This window comes from Leptonotus elevatus, chromosome 15, assembly GCF_054856555.1.
Source record: "Leptonotus elevatus isolate MCC_2025b chromosome 15, RoL_Lele_1.0, whole genome shotgun sequence".
In the NCBI taxonomy this organism is placed as follows: Eukaryota; Metazoa; Chordata; class Actinopteri; order Syngnathiformes; family Syngnathidae; genus Leptonotus; species Leptonotus elevatus.
Genome location: NC_141253.1, coordinates 14,427,174 through 14,448,311, shown reverse-complemented (window position 1 = coordinate 14,448,311; position 21,138 = coordinate 14,427,174). Strand labels below are relative to the sequence as shown.

Here is a 21,138-nt window from a genome sequence, read left to right as displayed (position 1 = left end):
TGCAAATTATACACCAGAAGTCAGCTAAGGCGTGAAAGGAAAATACTTCATACTTTATACTGAAAAGAAAGCATTGCATAAATAATGTAAGGAGCGAGAGGTTGAAAGAAGGGCAGGTGGGATGCTATGGGAGGGGCAGGGCTGTGTGGTGTGAATTTTATCATGCTAGGACTTTTCGTGGTTGGATGGAAAGATAAGAAAATGGCAAAACATAGCAGAAAGAAAGACAAAACAAACAGCATGACAAATTCAGAATCTCCAACACTGGCCCCGCAGTGTTTCCTTTTCATCAGATCACATGTCCACACTTATTTTAAGGGCACATTTTTGCCATCCAGCCCGTTCCTCTCAACCCCCTGATGGCATGTGATCAGGAGGCAGGCATGGTTGGCATGATGAAAGCTGGCACAAGGAGTGATTGCTGGCTTGATTTTAATTAAGAATAACATGACTCTCCTGTTGGGAAACAACATCTTTTGTTAGTTTATAATGAAAGTCTGGGAAAAACAAACTGCCACGAACTTTGTCTTCTTCAGATACATAAAACAATTCCCAAATGACTTATTTTTTTCAACCTAATTTCTTACACAGCCCAGGCTGTGCAAGGAATGCAAGGCCATCGCATCGGTGGGGGGCTCGCAGCAGGTTAATTCTCCACAGCAGGTGGAGGGTGCCACTATGGTGCATCTTCATCATCATCATCATCATCATCAACTCAGATCACATGACAGGTTTTATGAATCAGTTCATTTAATAATTTGAGAAGGTTTGTTCAGACAGTGCACTTCTGACTAATATTTGAAATGGAAATGTTGGTAAGCCTCGTTTGTTGCTAAGGATGCAGGGCTGAGCATCAAGATGAAAACAGAATTTTTATTAATATATGTATTTTAATACGGGGGCTTAATGAGAAACCAAATTTTGTTTCACATTTTTAGATGTTAAACAGTACCTATAGGCAATTCCTAGGGGGTTGTAAAATGCATAAATTATTATTATTTTTAAAGAATCACTGATTCATGGCATTTCATACACAGCATAACTCAATATGCTTCACATAATGTAATTAAAATACATTCAAAAGCAGTAACAAACTGTGTTAAAGAGCTTTAAAAGCAAAGTAAAAAAAGAAAAGAAAAGCATATTAACCAGTTTACTAGAATCACTAAAACACAATTATGTGGAACTTGACCTTTGAGTAAAGCTTTAAAAGAGTGTACAGTTGAAGAATAAAATTTTCTAAAACACGATTTTAAAAGGCCATAATCTTTTGGTATGGAAAAAAACATTTACACATTCTTGGTATTTTTTTTTTAAAAATCATTCAGATTATTCACACTGATACTAAAGGATACCAGCAAATTGGGGGACCGTATTATACACAAGCACAGATGAAAAATGCTTTTTAACCATTTTGTCCAGGAGCGCATTAATGCATTTCTACCATTAAAGCCCAGAGCGCTGTAGTGCTTTTTTACCTTTAAAGCCAGGAATGCGGATACGTCAGTTTGTTTTGTTTGTCTTAGTCAATGAAGTGCATCAGAATATACACGTGAGGGTTACATGGGCCTTGTAGCATTTAGCAACTTTATTTGAGCATTGATGGCTGATCAGATTCGAGGGAGTTATGAAATAAATGATGGTGATACACGAAGGTGCTGGAGGACTTCAAACCAGCAGAAGCAGTCGAGAGTGATATTTTGATAAGAGATATGTTTGTAGAGAATGATAATGTCGAAAATTTTGACAGCTTTGAAACAGAATGAAGGACGAATAACCACTGGATTCCCCGAGGTTATTACAACAGAGCCCCGATGTTGAAGGTAAATATTCCCGCAGATGCTACACAGTAGTTACGTTTTTACTAAAGAACTTGAAACCAATATTTACGATAACCAGAGCCTACACACTCCGGCAAGTATAAAAATGTCAGTGGTCTCACCCGACTGCGGAGGAGATGAAAACTTTTATAGGGCTATGTATCGGCATGTTTTTAATCAGCAATCGTAACACAAGGAAATAAAATAAAAACTACTAATAATTAAATAAAATATGCAATAATTCAAATAAAAAATAATGTGTGGAAGTCTGTATTATTCACACAATATTTTGTCTGTTTTATTGGATTTAGTTGTGTTAATAAGTTTATTGTTGTTGTTTTTTTAAATATATTGAACATTTATATAAAATAAATCACAGGTGTAAGCTCTCAAATGTTTTTGGAATTATGTTTCTATCTGCTTCAGGAGTTGAGATATCAGACATTGACAATACTGTATTGTTGAATTTCCAGGAAAACGTTGTTTTTTCTTGGGTTAGTCTAAAGTCACCGATAGATGCTTCAGGTCTTAACTCGCAGCCATTTATACTGAAGCAATCCCCTTTGCTCCCGTCTGTTTTACTGGATTTTGACTGATTTTGCAGGGCCCACAGATTAGTTTCTTCTTTCATCAGGAAAAAAAAGTATATTCGTATCTGTCTCTGTTTTGCAGCCATTAGCATTAGAATAGAGCTAAGTTTCATCATTATTCACAAACCTGTTGAAAACGCTAGGGAAAAGAGCTTGTTGCAACATGGCCCTGACTGATTTCTTATACTCTGCTGCCAACTGCTGGCCGTTTTTTGTTGTTGTAATAACTACTATTGCTTTAAGCGACCTCTTCAGGTCAAAAGCTGCATCAAAGCCTTCTGTATGCTCTGGCATAAAAAAAAAAATTAAAATAAAAAATAAAAAAAAATAAAAAAAAAGCAACAACAACAAAAATCACGTATAAATACGTTTTTGTGACCATGGCAAAATTTACAATAGAACGTGTTTATACGCTTTTGGGAGCAAATGGGGTTAAGGATGATTTTGGGAGGGGGGTGGGGCGTATTATCCACGGGTTGCATGTTATTCACAGGCTTTAACAGTACATTCAAAATGATTGAGGTTCACCTGTATAGAGTGCAATGAAAGGTCAGTATATTTATGCATCAACAGCAAAGGGTGACCAAGACAGTTTTGAGGGAGTAAGAAGTAAACTGTGTGAACATATTTTGATTAGTCAGAAGTGCAAATTTTCTGAGGTTCCAATTCTTCGTTCATTTGTACAGTATGCAGGTTTGAGTCATATACCGACGTGAGCCATAATAAACATTTTGCAAATACAATCAGTTAAAACATTTCAAACAGTGGGATTCCAGGACTTAATGGCCGCTGCACTGAGGGAGGAGGAGACCACATACACTGCAATGGTAGATTTTCTATCGTGACAGTTTCGTGTCCTACATAACCAAGTTGTCATTTTGCATTTGTCAAAATGAGATAACTGTGAGCAATCATATCAGCGCACCCAAACAGTATGAATAATATCTGGCACAGGACATATTGGATTAGCTCAAGTCATGGGCTCCCTCAGCACTCCTCGCATGAGGTCTCATTATAGCGACTGATAGCGCAATGAAGATTATGTTTATCTTTAGCTCCAAGGCCCTGGCGATGGTTAATGAGCAAAGATGAGCGTGCTTCAGCCATTTTTGCTTAGCCTTGCAGAAAAAAATCGACGTGATCGTCGTTGACGTGGATCTGAATCGTGCTGGTCCACTCGCAGTTAAGTGTGCCCCTCTCCTTTCTCCGTGATACGACCCCACCCCCGCCCACATCCTACGCATCCCATGCAATCCCCTGCTGTACACACACACACACACTCACACACACACATACGCACCCCCACACACATCCATGCACATCCATGTCAGGACACTCACAGTCACAACAAATACATACTATACTGTAGTCAGCAAAATGACAGACAACTTTCAGGAAGACATTAGTTTGTTGACAGGCACTTGTGATTTTATACTCTACCTTTTTCATTGTGTTGTGGATCATACAACAGTATACAGATATGGTGCAAGGCTCACATCACTGTCACCGATCACAGTGAACCGTAAGAATGAAGGAGAAAAGGGTGCCTCTTTCAAGAGGGAGCCCTTACTTGTTTTAAAATTTAACATGTACTTTTTATGGTGAGTCAGCCAAACAGCCCAAAGATATAATTGTATTAATGAATAGTCAAATGGAAGATGCGGCAAAAATATATTCTCTGCTAAGTAGTCCACACTGTGTTCCACCTTATGTTGTTTTTTGTCAATTTTTCACATTGAATAAAATTTTTTGATCAACGATAATTATATTCTTATTATAATCAGGATTTTATTGAACAAATTCTTCACAATGGCAAGTTTTTTTTCAAAATGAAAAACAAAGTGTTCCAAATTATTATGCAAATCAGAAAAAAAACAAATGGTTGTCAACAAAAATATGTTGTATTTTTATCATTCGATAGACACCATTTATAAAACACCAAATGTTGTGCGAATTGATAGGGCGTGACAAAATATACAGTATCCTTAAAGACTGCGGCCTTTGGCGGAACCTGCATCAAGAGGGTCTTGCGACTCCAGAGTTACCAGCGACTTCAAATATCTACTTGCTGATCATCAGTCATTTTTGTTTTTTCACAACTGCTCTTTTTGACTTGTTGCAGTTTCTTTACTTAATGTTTTTGTTAATATGCTTTTATAGGGACAAACCAGTTGGTCTCTGAGCCATACTCAAATTACACTGGGCAAAAAAAATAAAAAAATAAAAATAAAATAACTATTGAGTTTTGTGCTGATTAAAGTAAAAATTGGCACGCTGATTCCAAAATTGCTGTCTTTTTTTTTCCAAGCACATCAAGGTTTTTTTTTTCTCCACAGTTTGCCCACCAGAATTCCACTGATTAGCTGTAAAACTGTAGTAAGAAGAATCTTTTACCATTGGACTCACCTACAGCTAAGTGGCAACTTGATTGTACAGTCACATTTAAGAGTAATTGAGTAATTAAAATTGAGGTGAGAGGTGTGTGCAAGAGGTCAGTACTATCAATATCTGCAAACAGAAAGCTATCATAGAAGGAATTAAGAGGATTAGTGCTGTCTTTTCCCCTAAACTTGTAACCATGATGGCTATACCATTGTAAGTTCTATTTTGTTTTATGCTATTCCATCTTAGTGTTTTATTTAGTACATACACTGTAGCTCAAACACTACACGTGAAAGAGTAAAACTGGCTCAAACCTGTCCAATCTGCTAACTCATTCACTCCCAGCCACTTTCACGGAAGCAACCCCCTTCGCTCCTGGCTGTTTTACTGGATTTTGACTGATTTTGCAAGGTCCACAAAATATTCTGTTCTATTGCTATAAAAACAGGGGGGGGGGGGTATGGTTGTATCTGTTCACAAAAGTGTTGAAAACACTGGGAAAAAGAGCTTGTTGCAACAGGGCCCTGGCTGATTTCTTATGCTCTGCTGCCACCTGCTGGCCATTTAACTACCATTGCTTTAAGCGACCTCTTCATGTCAAAAGCTGTATCAAAGCCTTCTGTATGCTCTAGCATAAAAAAACATTAATAAAAAAAACACACATTGCATAAATACGTTTTTAGGAGTGCAGGACAAATTATATATATATATAAAAAAAAACATATTTATACTTTTTTGGGTTTGACTATTTTTGGAACGTTTTGAGCTTTGAGAATCCTGGTTAGGACAAAGGAAATGATTCCTACCTGCAGGTTCTTCCTCCAGACATTAACGGCCGCAAAGGCGAGCTGCATCTGCTTCCTGCGGGCGTCTTTATGGCGCTTATAGGCTATTTCGATGAAGATGAGGAAGATTCCTGCTGCTATGCCACCAGCCACAAGCATGAAGACCCCTGTACAGAGGGAACAGGAGAGAAAATAGTTGAGCTGTTGATGCTAAAAACACACACTTCTCTCACTGAGCATGGACATCGTGAGTCATGCTCAGTGGTTGCCACGCCTTCTTCTAAACCAGCTCCCACGGACAACTGAAAAGCACACATTGCTAATATTACGACCACGAAGCCACAGCACGAGAGACGGTACACATGACCAACGCCAACACTAAAAAAATGTTTTGGGTAAAAAGGTATTGGACAAAAAAGGGCTACAGTAACTTACCACTGCAGTTTTTGTCCAATCACTTTTAACGCTTTTTCTACGCCTTAAGGACCATACCTGCCATGTTTTCAAAGGTGAGTGTGGCTGGGGCATTGCTCCTTGAGTCACACTCCTGGTATCTCACCCAGGTTTTATCTAGATCTTCCATGAAGCCGTTCTCATGAGAACTGCAAGGGGTCAGGGATGGTGAGGAGAGAGGTGACAAAGTTAATGCACTGTGCAAATAATCAGATGCGAGAGTCGCTTATACCCTGATCGCAACTTATATGGGGCAGACACCAAGACTGGTCACAGACATAGACAGACAGTGAGGGTACGAAAGGGAGCTAAATAGAGATGTGACACAAGGCGATGACTAAAAATGGTCAATACATGACCGTAAAATCATAGAGATAAAAAACAGACACAAAAAAAAATCCGACGAGTAATGCACCTTCGGCTGGGACAGACCTGAGAATGGCCAGGGACACATTCTGTTTCCAGGGGCTGTCCTTGCGCATGCCTATGCCAAAGCCCGAACGGAAAAACAGCTCTCCCGTGGTCACCAGGTCGCACTTCTGCGAGGCTTCAAACTCCAGCACCGCAGAGTCCCAGATGAAAGCATGCAGCTTGCTGTGAGGGAGGGGGAGGCAGGAGGAGGAAGGAGGAAGGAGGTGGGAGGGAGGAGGAGGAGGAGGAGGAGGAGGGGTTACGGTGCAACAGTACAATGATCTACATACACAGTTATGGTCGGCGGCCCTCTCTCGTTCTCGTGCACCAGATCTTGTGTGTCATTCAGCGTTTACCAGTAATCGGTACCGCTGCCTATGGGCCAAATGTAATCCAATTCCAGATGGGTAAGGACGCCTCCCCATCAGACTCCCCCCATCTCATAGATGTTCGTCTGGGTACAACCTGAAAAAGGGTGCTCCTCCGCTCAGTGTTAGCTCCACCTCTCTGTGGTACCTGTGCGGTTGTTAAATCCACACCCACCCACCAACCGAGTCTGCTCTCTGCTGAGCCATGGGCCTGGATTAGACAGATAACTGTAGTAAATCCTACGGATTCCCATCTGATCCACAGGTCCATGTGTCCCTTCCCCTACTCGCCGTCCCTCCCCCCAAACCTGAACAGGGCAGCATTAACTTTGTGCTTGACAGGTTGAGCATCCAGCCAACACGCTCTGGTCAGCGAGGCCTGGCCGAGACTCACTTGTCACGCACTGCCTGGATGGCCTCGGCGGCACTCTCATAGTTGTGCTTCTCCATGTGGCGGTACATGGTGCTAAGCTCCACCTGCCGCCGGAAGTAGATGTCCACAGAGCTCTGCTTCACCGTGGCATAGATGAACTTGTCAGATGGGTTTCTGAGCTGAAGAGAACATTTGTCAGAAAGTCATAAAACTATAAGTACTTTTGAAAAATATTTTGTTGGTATACTTGTGTGAAAATTACCTCTACACAGGATTTTATTTTTTAAATCAACACCCCTAGTAAATTGTCAGGCTAAGTAGTATCTCTGGATCTGTACCAGATTGCACACATAACAGCAGTTTTAAAGGGGAAGTCAATCTTGACAATAATATGATATATGTGACCTGACTAGTCTAAACATGACATCCTGATTAATATTACATTTGTGGAATATAAGTTATGAAGCAAAATCCAGCCATTTTTCTCCATCTCAGGGGGTGGCCATTTTGCCACTTGCTGTCAATTTGAGATGACATCACAGTTGCTCAAGAGCCCAGACAACGATCAATCACAGCTTACCTGTTTTCTGAAGCTGAGCTGTGATTGGTTGTTAGCTGATACCTGAGCAACTATGATGTCAGATTCACTCGACAGCAAGTGGCAAAATGGCCGCCTTTTGATATTGATAAAAACTGCTTATTTTGCTGCTTAACTCATACTCCACTAACGCAATATTGACCAAAATACCATATTTAGACTAGTGGGGCTGCATAGAACATATTACTGTCAAGAATTTTTGGGGGAGTTGACTTCCCCTTTAAAGGTCTCATAGTATGAAGGTATGAAACTTAAATGGGGTTTTCTATCAATAATATGCATCCCCGGCCTGTCTACAATCCAACCAGGTATGAAAAAAGTACGTCCGCAACGTATTTTTTATTTTTATTTTTTAGCTTTCTCCTCCTTTCTAAAAGGTGTGCTTCAAACGGGCCGATTAAACTTCCGTGACTTGGTGACGTCAATAAAACACGGAAGTGCACTCGACCCCGCCCCGTCGGGTTAGTGGTACCGCCTCCGGTAAAGATTTGGCACACCCACAGAAATTCGAGAAGCTGGTTGCTCCTTTTTTTTTCCTCTGCTCTTAGTGGAGAGGGGAAACAATGATCAGGAAAAAGTGGTTGTTTCCTTCATCCGAGTCTTTGAGAAGACAGTGGATTAATTTTATTTTTGAAGGACGTGTACCGACAGCATTTCTTGAAGGACTGTTTTGTTAGTGAAAGCCTGTTCAAAGCTTGCAACCCGTTTAAACATAATGGATCGGTCCCAAAGGTGTAACACAACTGCAAACGTGAAAGATGTAAGTTAAACATTTTATTTTGATTTAGAGTTCCTTCCTATCCTTCCAATTAGAGATGTACCTAGATGTACCATATTACTGGTGTATTTTTAGTGCCTAAAGTGGGAGCTACATTTGTCGTGTGGAGATTGTTTGGTTACAAGAGGTCAGTTAAGATAAAGCAGACGGTGGTTGGATAATACTGAAGCGGTCGCGCATTGTTTTGCCAAGATAGAATCCGCTGTGGTTATTTTGCCGTAATTGGCAACTCGCCACCTAGTTGACGTGACTTTGTGATGGTAACCGGCCGCTAAGTGGTCTCGACGAGACGGCTTGCACGTTGTAACCGCGCAGTAGCTTAAATAGGCACATTTGTGTTATTCATAACCGCTTGTAAATGTCTAAAAGCATTCACGGCAAACCCGAGAGATTGACGGCAAAATAACACTTGCAGGAGAGTTGCTGGTTACGGCGAAATAACCATTGCCTAAACAATCGCAAACTAACGCTACAACATAGTGTCTGTAGTAACGTTATGCTACTTTTTCTTACAGTAAACGTTATGCCACTTTTCCAAATATTAAAATAGTTCTCAAATGTGTAAAAGACATGTCTGTCAAATTGGTAGGGTTGTACCCCACTGCTTCTGCCCGCCATTGCGAGTTGTTTCCATTCACAACATTAGCACATGGCTACCAAGACCGAAATCAGCTCCTTCGCGAGAGAAGGGTATGGCCTAGGCGTTGCCTGATGCAGCTATTTACATAAAAATGACACGCCCCTAACACAAGTTGTTTTGAACAGAACGTTTTTTTGGCTGATTTAGGGACAGCAAAAATATTAGATCCAAAGTCAGTTTTGACGAATGCATGTCACAGACATGTCTTACACATTTGAGAACTATTTTAGTATGTGGAAAAGTTGAATAATATGAGATCTTTAATTAAGTTCCTAGTCATGCTCTGGTTAACATTGCAAGTGATGTAGTGGCGACATGGAGACGTATCATCACGTACTCTTGGGTCATTGATGCCGGTGATGCGCTCCTCAGGCCGGTCCAGCACTAGGAAAGCAGCCAAGTTGGCAGTATAGGAAGCCACAATGATCATGGCGAAACCAGCCCACACCATGCCAAGGATTCTCGCTGAAAAGCTACGAGGTGCACCTGCGAGTAAAAAAAAAATAATAATATCACTGTTCAGAAACTAGACTAAAGCATATAGTCTGTATATTGTATACAACCAAAGAAGAACTAAAAAAAAATGGACAAGACAACTTTCCAGTGAATATGTAGAAAGACAAAAGGAGTAAAACTGTTACAAGACAAAAAGTATCAAAGCATTTTCTAAAATCAATTACAATGTCATCTTTAAAGAGAGGCACATCATCTGGAGCATGTCACATTGCACAAAGACCAAAGAAACAGCAAGCTTCTTAATATCTTGACTTTGACATCTACAAGTTACAAAATACTGAAAATTCCATGAAGCACAACTAATGATCTGCCCCAAAATCTCAATACCGTGTGCCACATTCAACCCAATGACAAATTTCTCCTCTTTTGGTGTGTGCATGTCACCTTCTCCAATTCCAGAGTTGAGCAACACTCCCCAGGAGAACCACATGGCAGATGACAAGGTGAGGGCATCTTCCTCTTCTTCTTCACTATTTACTTTAAATCTTCCAAACGGGCTGCAAGGGAAACGGATTGCATGAGATCCAGTGAGCATTTGCAGAGAATGTGCCTGTGAAAACCGTGGCAGCCTGAGGGCAAGGGAAGGAACTGAACATGAGTGAGCAAAGCCAGAAAGACGAACAGAAGGAAAACGGACAAAGAAGGCAGCACAGAGATATGGCGATGGGATGGTTGGAGTCAATCTTCGCCTCTGTCTGTCTTCTCATCTAAACTGAGTGGAAGATCTACAAGGATTAGGAGCGCGCACCCCCCCCCCCCCCCCCCCACGCACACACACACACACTGTGTCCCTGTGTACCTGAACCGGTCTAGTAGGTAAAGCATCACCGCCACCACATGTACCGAAAGACCCACCAGCAGCCACAGAGTACTTTGAAAAGGCTGCATGAACGAGTCCAGTGTACTGCGAGGGATTTCCTGAAAACACACATCACAACTGGTTACTCATACACATTCAACTACTTATTGAAGATAATGTAATAAATCGGGGTATCAGTCGATTAGAAATTTTAATCGTATTTAATTGCATGACTTCAATAGTTAACTCACGGTTAATCACAAATCTGTTCTCTCTCTCAAAAAAGAAAAAAAAGAAAAAAAGAAAAAAAATACAAATCAGTTCTAAATGTGCAATAAATATATGTTTAAAGTTTTCATACTATTGTTAACATAAAAGTGGGAAAAATGTTAAACTAAGAGAAATATGGCTGCATCTTTTAGTCGTTAATACATTAATTTCATAAAAATGCATAAAATTGAGTTAAAATAAAAAAAATATGTACTGTACTATAAAAAACAAGTGTGATATTGATTTGTGTTGAGGTCATTTTTCTGCCACTAGATGGCAGAATTGCATTTGTAAAACATTGGTGAAAATATTTTTTCTACAAAATTTTGACGTAAACGTGTCTGCTGCGTTTCGACTCGAATTCTCCCCAGTACAGGGTTTACAGTGGTGTTAAAGGAACTTTAAATTAACTCAAAATCGCACGAGTAGTGGGCAATCAATTCCATTTACAAGTTCAAGCTCCCACCTAACATAAAACACAAATGCAGATCTAATCTAAAATATAAGGAACACATGCCAATGTCTTAAAATAGTTTGATGTGCACATTCTTACTAAAACTAGACGGTGACGAGCAGTAAACTATGGTTGGCTCTAGCATGTAATTCAACCTCGACAGCAACATTTGTGATGTGATTAGAAATTTGGTGGCACACCAGCTGAACCATTGTTTTGTAACAATAATCTCTTATACTTGCATAATGAATGTATCAAAAAGAAAAATTTTGACAAGAATAATTAAAGAACAATTAAGATTTTTTTCATATTTTATTGATTTGAAGTTTTTTTCTATTCTTTTAATGTTATTTTATTATGCAATTTTTATGAAAATAAATAAATACTAATAAAATACATACAGTAATATTTTTGGTGATTAATTTTATTCTATTTTTGGCTGCACATGGGCCAATGTGGTATCTTATTTCCCATAAAAGAGGAATAAAAACCTACATGTGGGTGCTTACCTAACGAGAGATCATTCCAAACTCATTAACTTACCTTTTTAACCAGGATAGTAAGACCTTGATATTTGAAGGGTTTGGAGAACTCAATGTACTGGGCTCGTTCGTTGTTTATAGTCAGCGGGGCAACAATCATGTCAGCTAGGCCCCCCAGGAGCTCTCCCATCATGCCATTCCACTCTTTCTTGTTACTGTTGTTCACCTGCAGCCCCAATAGCATGACAATTAAGATGCTGTTGGATTAAAATGACTTAATTCCAGAAAAGTTTGAATCAAAATGTCATCTACGAACATAAGAGACCTTTTGACAGTACAACAATCCCTCTCCTCATCATGGGTGTTACATTCCAGACCACCCCGGAAACAAGTGAAATAAATGCCCAATATAGAAATGCCCTATTTAAATACTCCCTAGGCATTTTTATAGTGTTTACGGCATGACAGTTTTTAAGGTCTTTAAAATCACATTTAAAATAATACAAACACATTTAAATACTGTACATATAATTGAGAGAGCGCAAGAGCAATGGATGACACAAAAATATCAAGCAAACTTAATAATAATAATAATAATAATAATGTATCATCTCACGATATACATCGAGAATCATGCCCAAAGAGTTAAATTATAAAATGAACCTACAGCTGTAGCTTTCTGTAGGTGTAAAAAGCAGGATTACAGTGGACAACAGTCAGTAATATTTAATAAAAGCTAGATTATGTTGAAATACTTCCTGTTTTATTCTTCTTCTTTCAAATCCACATGTCTGAAATTTAATGAGTCACTGCTATCTAGTGGTTAACAGTGAAATTACACCCATTATAAACACCAGTTAGACCAAAATGGAGTTATTAACTCTTTAAAAAAAAGTTTAATATCATAAATTGTCTGCAATTTTTCATCACTTATTTTTCAACCAATGATGACAGCTAGGTTCATCTATTGGAAAATAATTGCCAGTGGTGTCTTCTACTTCTATGGCACCAATTTCAGAATTACGACATCCATCTCCATCCAAATTGTAGGATAAATGACCAATTCCAAAATTGACATAGAAAAATGTGAGAAGCAGTGTACATTATTTGTGTCAAGAGCATTTATATGCAGAAATACTGAATAACAAATATGTCCTTTAGTGAGGTCAAGTGACACCAACCCGCTCTTGGGTTCCAAATTTCCCATCAGCCACCAGATGAACCTCGTAGGTAAAGTTCATGGTCATAGCCAGCTTGATCAGCAGGTCAATGCAGAATCCATAACAACACTGCGGCACAGTTGGGCGTCCTGTAACCAGAAAGGTTGCGAGTCACAATCTACCAAAAGGAAATATACTGTTTTTATAAATTGAAATCCTTTTCCGGCGCATGTTGACTGGACAAATGCCTCACACTCTCCGTATGCAGATTTCATGCTCACACGCAGTCGCTCTGAGCGCATGACACACACCTAGCTCAGTCGTCACACACTCTCAATGGCACACTCAGCTGCATGCATACATATATAAATACCTACTGCATATATATGTATGCATCTCCAGTAGGTGAATGTGCGTTAAAAGCACATTGATATAAACGTCCCTGATGTGTTACCTGGGATGGTCTCATTGGGCCCCGTGCAGATAACCTTTTTAATTAAGACTCCATTTAATGTCATTTCCTCCTTGCATGTTCCATCTGGCATAGTGGGTTTCACATAAACAAATGGCTCCTGGTGTATTGTCACTATCTACAACAAATAGGACAGAAAGCTGTTGATCACATTGTTTCAGCTGTTTTCAACCAATGGGACCTGCAAACAGCAATGGAAAAAAGAATGTCCAAGAAACATTATGCAAGAATATATGCACAGACAAAGAGTAATGAGAAGCTTTTTGCAGATCCTTTCTGAAAAGAAATGTTTAATATATTGCTGCAGCTCTTGGATATGCGGCGGCTTCATTTCCCTCTGCACACTCACAGGGAACATAAGTTGTGCTTCATAGTTGATCTGTGTGGACAGAAACATCACATCACATCACTGTGTTGATGTGAAGCCACCTTACCTTTAATCGAGTAGACATCTGGAAGCCTTGTGGTTTTTCCGTCTCCCCACCGGGCCAGATAATCTTGCGCTGATTGTTCATTACCACCTACAGGGAGACCACACACGAGCACACACGCATTTACAGTATAATGAGAGTGTGCTGACATAAGGTGTGCAGATGATAAGAACTTTACATTGAGAGTAAGCATCGTTAATGAATCATTTCTATATAACCACAGCTGTTTGGTTATTTATGATTGCCCTTTGACTTCCGCATCCTACCTTAAGGTGTCATGAACTTTTTTCTTACAGTATAATATTGCCAGTATTTTTTTATGAACTTCTATTTTACATAATAAACAAAACAACAACAACAACAATAACAAAACTAGATTGACAAAATGGGTATGTATTATAGTCTGGACCCCAAATTTGCGTTTGCATATTTGTTTACTAGGGGTGTAAAATAAAAAATTATTCTGCAATATATCGCAATATTACAGCGCGCAATTCTTGAATCGAATCGATATGCAGCCGAATCGATGTTTAAACATCAATTTTTTATGGAAATATTCAACAAAACGTCTTACTTAGGGTTCACACATTAAGCATGGAAGAATTTATATTAATGGAACATTAAGCCTTAATATTTTATTTCAATGCTGCTTAAACAAGAAACAGATTGCAACAGATTGTTTGTTAAATACAGTGGCTCACAGCCTGAAGTTTCAGATGAATAAATAAATGTTCATACAAATCTTACAGTGTACATGTACAAGTTCACTGATTAGTATTTTCTAAATTTGAGAAAAAAATCGCAATAATACACTCATAGATTCGTATCGGGATTAATCTGTATCGAATCGAATCGTGACCTATGAATCGTGATACGGATCAAATCACCAGGTACTATTTCACACTCCTACTGTTTACCATTAAACCACCTAATCCTGAATCTATTTGATAAATTACTAATGTACTTTTTTTTTTGCTTTTGGTAAAGTTTTAAAAGGAACCGCGACTGTAATGACAAGTTTGCTACATAACATTTATTTGGTTGTTACTAACATATCTATGAGATTCATTTTTCAAAAATCATTTCCTGTCTCATTTTATTTGTACGCAGCCACCATTGTTTTTTACGTCGCAACACATTCTGCGTAGACGTAGAATGACGACTGGCTCTCTGTCGAGCAATGCGAAACGGGTATAAAGAAAGCAAGGTAAGCCTCGTAGCATTCCTAAAGAAACAACATGCGACCGGGAAGAGAGCTTGGCGTGGGGGAGTGCATTGCGACGTAAACAACAATGGTGGTGTGCGTACAAATAAAGTTTATACAAAATGAAAAATGAATATCATAGTTAAGTTAGTAACAAGAGACTGAGATTGACTGTGATAGCCACGGTCGCGGTAGCATGTCTCATACAGCACAAACAACTGAGCATAAATTAGCCGAATGGCCACCTAATTAGCTAGTTTAACGCTATGCGCTGCTAAATCAATAATAGATAACGTGATGACCACCACAGGGTGCAACTAATGAGGGTGAAAGGAAACTCTCAGTGGTCCGTACATTGAAAAGCATTGCACTTTGGATCATTGTAATTTGATTTGTGGGGATTATTTTGACTTCAAAATTAGATGAACTGACGTTTATGTCTGGTTTGTATTATGCTAGCAGTCACAGGCAAAATCAATCCAATATGTTGTCGGTGGTCGAAGCATTTGCATTGAGTTGCATTGTGTAAATATCATAAATGCCTGGATGTTTGGTCACAGTCATTCTTATTCATTCTCATGCCCTTGATCTGTCTGGTTACAAACGGTCTATTTATTTACTAATTGTAGCATAATGCTTAGAAATGAGAAGCTGAAAAGGGAAAAAGAAAAGGAGCTATACAGCAAGCGGCCAAGGGAAGCAACTCTCTGCTCTCTTGGATGAAACCAAAGACACATGAAGATGAAAAGTCAGAGTCAAGGCCAGAGAGAGTCATGTTAACTAGTGATTAGCACCTTTTAAAACTATTTTAATATTGATTTGCTCCTTATGGTTCATTTTATTGAAAAATCTTAAAAGCTATTCACATTTTATTTTTAAGTGTTTTGTACTAAATCAGCAGGCATGAAGCTATTATTAGCTAAATTATTAGCTATTATTTTGTACAAACCATAACTGTAAGTTATTTCAATGCTTCATGTATTGCCCTATTTTGCCCTAATATAGGCTGTTATTAAAACAAAAAAAAAGCTGTGGGGTATTATTAATTATTATTATTGTATGTGTGTGTAATGTTTATTTAAAAACTTCTATTGGCAATTTCGAACATCTCATCACATTTTGAAATCTAAATAATCTTCACAAATCAAATTACAACGATCCAAAATCCAATGCTTTTCAATAAGCGGATAGTTTTTGTTAACCAAATTGACCACCATCTTGACTTGTGACATCATCTCGGAATTGTCAATAAGGTATTCCATATGCACAAAAGTGCCATTTTTTCATCCAGAGCACTTGCCCCCCAAAATGTCTGTGCACGTAGTCGTGACCACTCTAGCGTAGGCACAAGTGTCACTTGCCTTCTGTTTCTTTTCTGTTGAGCACAGCTAAACAGAAAAGTGTCATATATACACAACACAGCAGAAAAGAGCTATAAATCTGAACCATACCTTAAGTGAACCCCCATGCAAATCTGTGGCAGCTGTCAGTTTACCTGCGTCCCATTATAAGCGCCCACTTGAACGAGTCGACTCTTCTGGTAGTTGAGAATGCTGTAGTGGGCGTACTTCCTGTCTCCGTCGTCATTGAACTCCACGCGTCCTGTGAGCCCCTCCGGGTATTTGGATGACATGAGTACCCTGTGGCAGGCAAACACGAATAATTAAAGCCCATGTGCATAATGAGAGAGCGGATGTGTGTTTGAGCATGAAATAATGTGCTTTGTATATATGTATTCTCTGAGGAATTGAACGCTTCATCTTCGTGTGTTGAGCCGATGTCAGCTGTTTTAATAAACATCTGCATGGAGTTGTTTTCCTGTTATGTTGCTGAAAAAAGAGTCTAAATGGGTCACTTGAATGTCGGCCGGCCATTTTCTGTACCACAGATAGAATATGTGATGTAATCTGTTTCGTATTTGTGATTGTAACCACTATAGCATTTCTCATTTAAAAAACACATTTTACACAACAGTCTAATGTTATCTTGTATTTGACAATGCCTCATAGTTTAGAATGTATAAATAATTCTGCCATTGATTTTACTATAGAAACAAAAGGTATAAGTTAAATGTGCATTATATTAGGACTATAATAATTAACATATTTTATTTTTGTATGAAACCAACACTGAAGCAAATTTGGCGCAGCCAAATGAACAAACTTAAGACGTTTTATACCATTTTAGCATGAAGCTTTATTTATATTATACCGCATTTTATACACAAGGTAATTTAAATGTGCTTCCCATAATTGAAAGTTTGTATGCATTAAAAATAGGTCACAAACAAAACAGCTAAATACATTTAAAGGCAAAGTAAAGAATTAGAAACTACAATTACTGAGAGAACGAGTTTTGGAAATCATGATTTTAAAATGCTCCGAAAGACCTTTGTTGTAGGCACGAGGAAAAAAGTGAGTTTTTAACCTCGATTTAAAAGCATTTACACTTTGGGCTGACTTCACATCTGTTGGAAGTATATTCCATTAAGTGCAGCATAACAGCTAAATGCTGCTTCCCCATGTTTGCTTTGGAGTCTGGACTTCACTAATTGACCTGAGTCTGAAGACCTCAGAATCCTATTGGGTTTATATTAATTTATGTAATGTATTCAGGATCTAAACCAATCAGTGATTTGTAGACCAGTAGCAAAATTTTAAAGTCTATTCTACAGCTGACTGGGTACCAGTCTACAGCTTTTAAAGTAATATGTGCTGAACTGTTTTGGAACGAGCTGCAGCTCTTTGATGTTCTTTTGAGGGAGTCCAGTCAGAAGACCATTACAATAATCAAGTGTAGTGTAAAGCATTAAGCATTGGGGCACGCAACCCTTCACTCTCAATATATTTTTCAGATAGTGAAAGGCAGGCCGTTTTAGTGAATTATAGTTGATACGACTTCTGAAAGTCAGTTCTGAATTAATCAGCAAAATGTCCGACTTGGTCTTTGTTTCTAAAATGACAGGGACTCCAAGTGGTCTCCTCTTCTCTTTATTACCAAAAATAATTATTATTATTTGAATTACATTTTGGTTTGATTATCGTCTTACCCTCTTAAAGGTCATGGATCTATTTAAAGTCACCAAGACTGACTGACACAGGAAGTTACAAAAATATGTACGTTTGTTTTCAGTTTTGTGGTTTTGTTTGTAATTCTTATCCACTCTACTCACGTATAGTTGCTTTTTAGATGTGACAAGCATTTTGAAAATGGAGTAACACCTCTTTTCTCAATCAAATCTGAAGACAAAAAAAACCCAACAACATAAATTTATGAATACCTTTTGAAGAGAGGTCCTGTTTTCCAGATGTTGGTGTTGCCCACACATCCTCTTGGTGGCTCAGTGATATTTTCCTTCTCAAAGAGCTCCTGGATGGACTGGGCCACCACCGCCACTGCATCATTGATATGAGCTGACTCGTTCTTCCCATTGATGAGCTGCAGGCCGATCAAACCTATGACCGATCCAATGACAAACGCATAATCACTGATCTGAAAAAGGAGCTGCCTCCTAGGATCCTTTTGCAATGCTCAAAGTGGGCAAAAACTTATAGGGTCTCCAGTTTAGACATCCTGAATAAAGGTGGCACATCAGTAGTCATCTGATTGCCCTGCCTGGAAAAATAACTCATCAGGCAGGGCAACATAAATAACGGTATTTCTTGTTTGGTTGCTACTGATGACCTTTTACAGCATGTGTAAAGAGTCCCTTGAAGTTGGATTTCATTTACTCTTTTCCTGTTATCCAGAACTTGGGGAATCAGGCAAACGATTTTTTTGTGTTAAAACAAAAACACCATCAAAGCAGTCAATAATCCAACTTCAGCTAAGTTTTCTGATTGCAACCAGGTCCAATTGACTTCGACAAGAAGCCGCAGTGGAAGTGGAGACGATGACAGCACAAAAATAAGTGGAAAAATGCTTTCTGAGAAGGGGTTTTGTTGTAGAAGGTGACTGGGAGGGAAGAAACACAAAGTAGGTGACCACGAAGTGATACAATGTAGTGAGAGAAACTGAAGAAATGAGAACAAGAAAGGCTGTTGTAGCTTACCATTCTACCAGTTGCAAAACTCTTCCTTAATAGTTAATTAGAAATCGGGACATTAACATGGCAGAATAGCACAATGAAAAGCCAGGAAACACACAATTCAACTGAAGAAAACAAGGAGTACTGAACACAAAACATTTAAACCTTTAAACACAATTGGTGCTTAAACATTTAAACGCTTATCCATCACATGACACACATTGGTTCCATGGTGAAATCATGTACAGTAATACATCAATTGGTAATTTCACTAATCCTGTGTTTGTTGCGATTCTCCTTTGAGTTACGCCCGTGTATTTACCACAGGTCTGTGCTGAAAGATGAACGTACCGTCTGGTGCCTCACTCAGCGCTTTACCCGACATCTCCCGCTCGCCCACCAGCCACACGTAGCCTGAGCCTGTCATGTTGAGGAAGCGGGCAGCCTTGTACACTGCGGCGGCGTCTTCCTCGCTGACACGACATGGTGAGGACATTAAAAGCAAAAAAGACGGGAGAAAAAAACAATAATGATAATGAATGCTTCGGTAAGAGAAATTCATCGAGAAAGAAAGTCACTGAAACCAATAAAGACGTTTTTGAGACCAGGTGAAGTTTGAATTAAGAGAAATTATAACTGCAGTGCCTGAAAAAGTATTAAGTAAACAAGATCAATTTAATTCATGCACATGATAATTGTCTTGAAAATAAACAATTTTATTGATTTAGTAAGTGGCAGTTAGTAGCAGTACTACTGCTAGTAGTAATACAGATTAGCAACATATTCATGAAAGGTGTTCTTGCTGGTTCAGAGTTGACCAGAGTATCAACTTTTATTTAGATGTACAGGATCAAACCTCATTAAACTATTTAATAAATGTTCTATTTATTTGATATTTTTAGAATTATATTTCTTGGATTGTTTATTGTGGGACAAAAAAAAAGTTCTCCACTGAAATTGATCAAACTTACAAACTCGATGAAGCAATTTCTGGAGAAATTGCATGTGAATGCTGAAATGTTGAAAGAAATAATGAACATGTGAAATCATATTAAATGAGGGGGGATGTTATTGAATGATATGGAGTTATGTCAAATGGTGGTGAATATGTGTATTGGGGAATGTTGAAAATTGATTCCAAAGTGAATTGAATGAGCTGAACATGTTGAATGAATTGTCTCATTGAAAATGAATGGGGATTTTTGGGGTGAACATTTTTTAATTGTGGGAAAACTGTGAATGTTTTGAAAAATAAAAATAATAGCCTGAGAAGCATGGATTTTTGTAATGTGCTGAAGCTGGAATGGTTTGAATCGGTTGAGGAATGTAGAAGTAGTTGAACGCCGAAAATCGGCAGAATAAAAAGAAGTCGATTAACAAAAAACTCTCACCTGGCGGAAAGGATGATGACTCGGGCCTCCAGTTCTTTGGCCTCCAGCAGCAGGGCTGTTAAGTTAGTGTCCTGGCTAAACTGGAGGACTTTCTCTGCCTGTGATGGGGTCATAAGAAAGGTCAAGCCAGCTACTTCCCATTCCTTAGATACCATGATGCCTCTTTACCTGCTTGGTTCGAGTTTGGGCGATTATGTTTCGTAAACGGGAGGAAAAGTTCAAAAAAATAAAAAATAGGAAAGCGATCCAGTGGGTTACCGGGCTGAATAAAAAAATAATTAAAAGCTTGAAGGGAAAAAAACTTTTGCATTTGGTTTTACATGCAAACTGAGGATTATCAAGGCTCCAAAAAAAAAGGACGTGCATGTGTTAGGTGGGGGGAAGAAAAAGGTCAATGCAACCAGTAACTAAAAACAGGTGAAGGAGGTGAGAGGGACGTTTTGCCTCAACAACAACAAAAAATAGCTGCTGAAAAGTAAGGAGGAAGTAGCATCCGGGAGGCGGGTTGCTCCCACACGACCGGTTCTCCACAAAGAAAAAAGACTTGCAAACTCTTTTCGTGTGAGAGTGAGAGTTCAGAGGACATGCATTCCTTCTTTTGGAAATTGAAAATGAAAATGATAGAAGCCAGGACGCTGCTCGCTGATTTTTTTTTTCCTTGCTGAAAACATTTTCCATAGCAAAACCATTCTTCATTTAAACGACATGGGAATTTCTCAAATTAAAAATTAAAG

General features: G+C 38.8%; 1 protein-coding gene across 11 annotated transcripts in view; it reads right to left on the bottom strand.

Moving 5' to 3' along the window:
* The window catches only part of LOC147162094 (glutamate receptor ionotropic, NMDA 1), a 45,774-nt gene that overhangs the window by 8,180 nt on the left and 16,456 nt on the right, over positions 1–21,138 (bottom strand). For 7 of the 11 annotated variants that reach the window (XM_086097098.1, XM_086097097.1, XM_086097103.1 and 4 more), the window contains 15 exons: positions 20,405–20,502; positions 19,365–19,486; positions 18,267–18,441; positions 16,482–16,626; positions 13,786–13,872; positions 13,325–13,469; positions 12,901–13,031; positions 11,781–11,945; positions 10,514–10,632; positions 10,099–10,211; positions 9,536–9,684; positions 7,204–7,361; positions 6,463–6,624; positions 6,070–6,179; positions 5,599–5,744 (listed from right to left, as the gene is read on the bottom strand). In XM_086097098.1, the coding sequence (XP_085953224.1) occupies positions 5,599–5,744; positions 6,070–6,179; positions 6,463–6,624; positions 7,204–7,361; positions 9,536–9,684; positions 10,099–10,211; positions 10,514–10,632; positions 11,781–11,945; positions 12,901–13,031; positions 13,325–13,469; positions 13,786–13,872; positions 16,482–16,626; positions 18,267–18,441; positions 19,365–19,486; positions 20,405–20,502 (2,025 nt within the window). The remainder of the gene's footprint in view (positions 1–5,598; positions 5,745–6,069; positions 6,180–6,462; positions 6,625–7,203; positions 7,362–9,535; positions 9,685–10,098; positions 10,212–10,513; positions 10,633–11,780; positions 11,946–12,900; positions 13,032–13,324; positions 13,470–13,785; positions 13,873–16,481; positions 16,627–18,266; positions 18,442–19,364; positions 19,487–20,404; positions 20,503–21,138) is intronic. The other 4 variants (XM_086097099.1, XM_086097102.1, XM_086097106.1 and 1 more) reach the window with 1 other exon arrangement.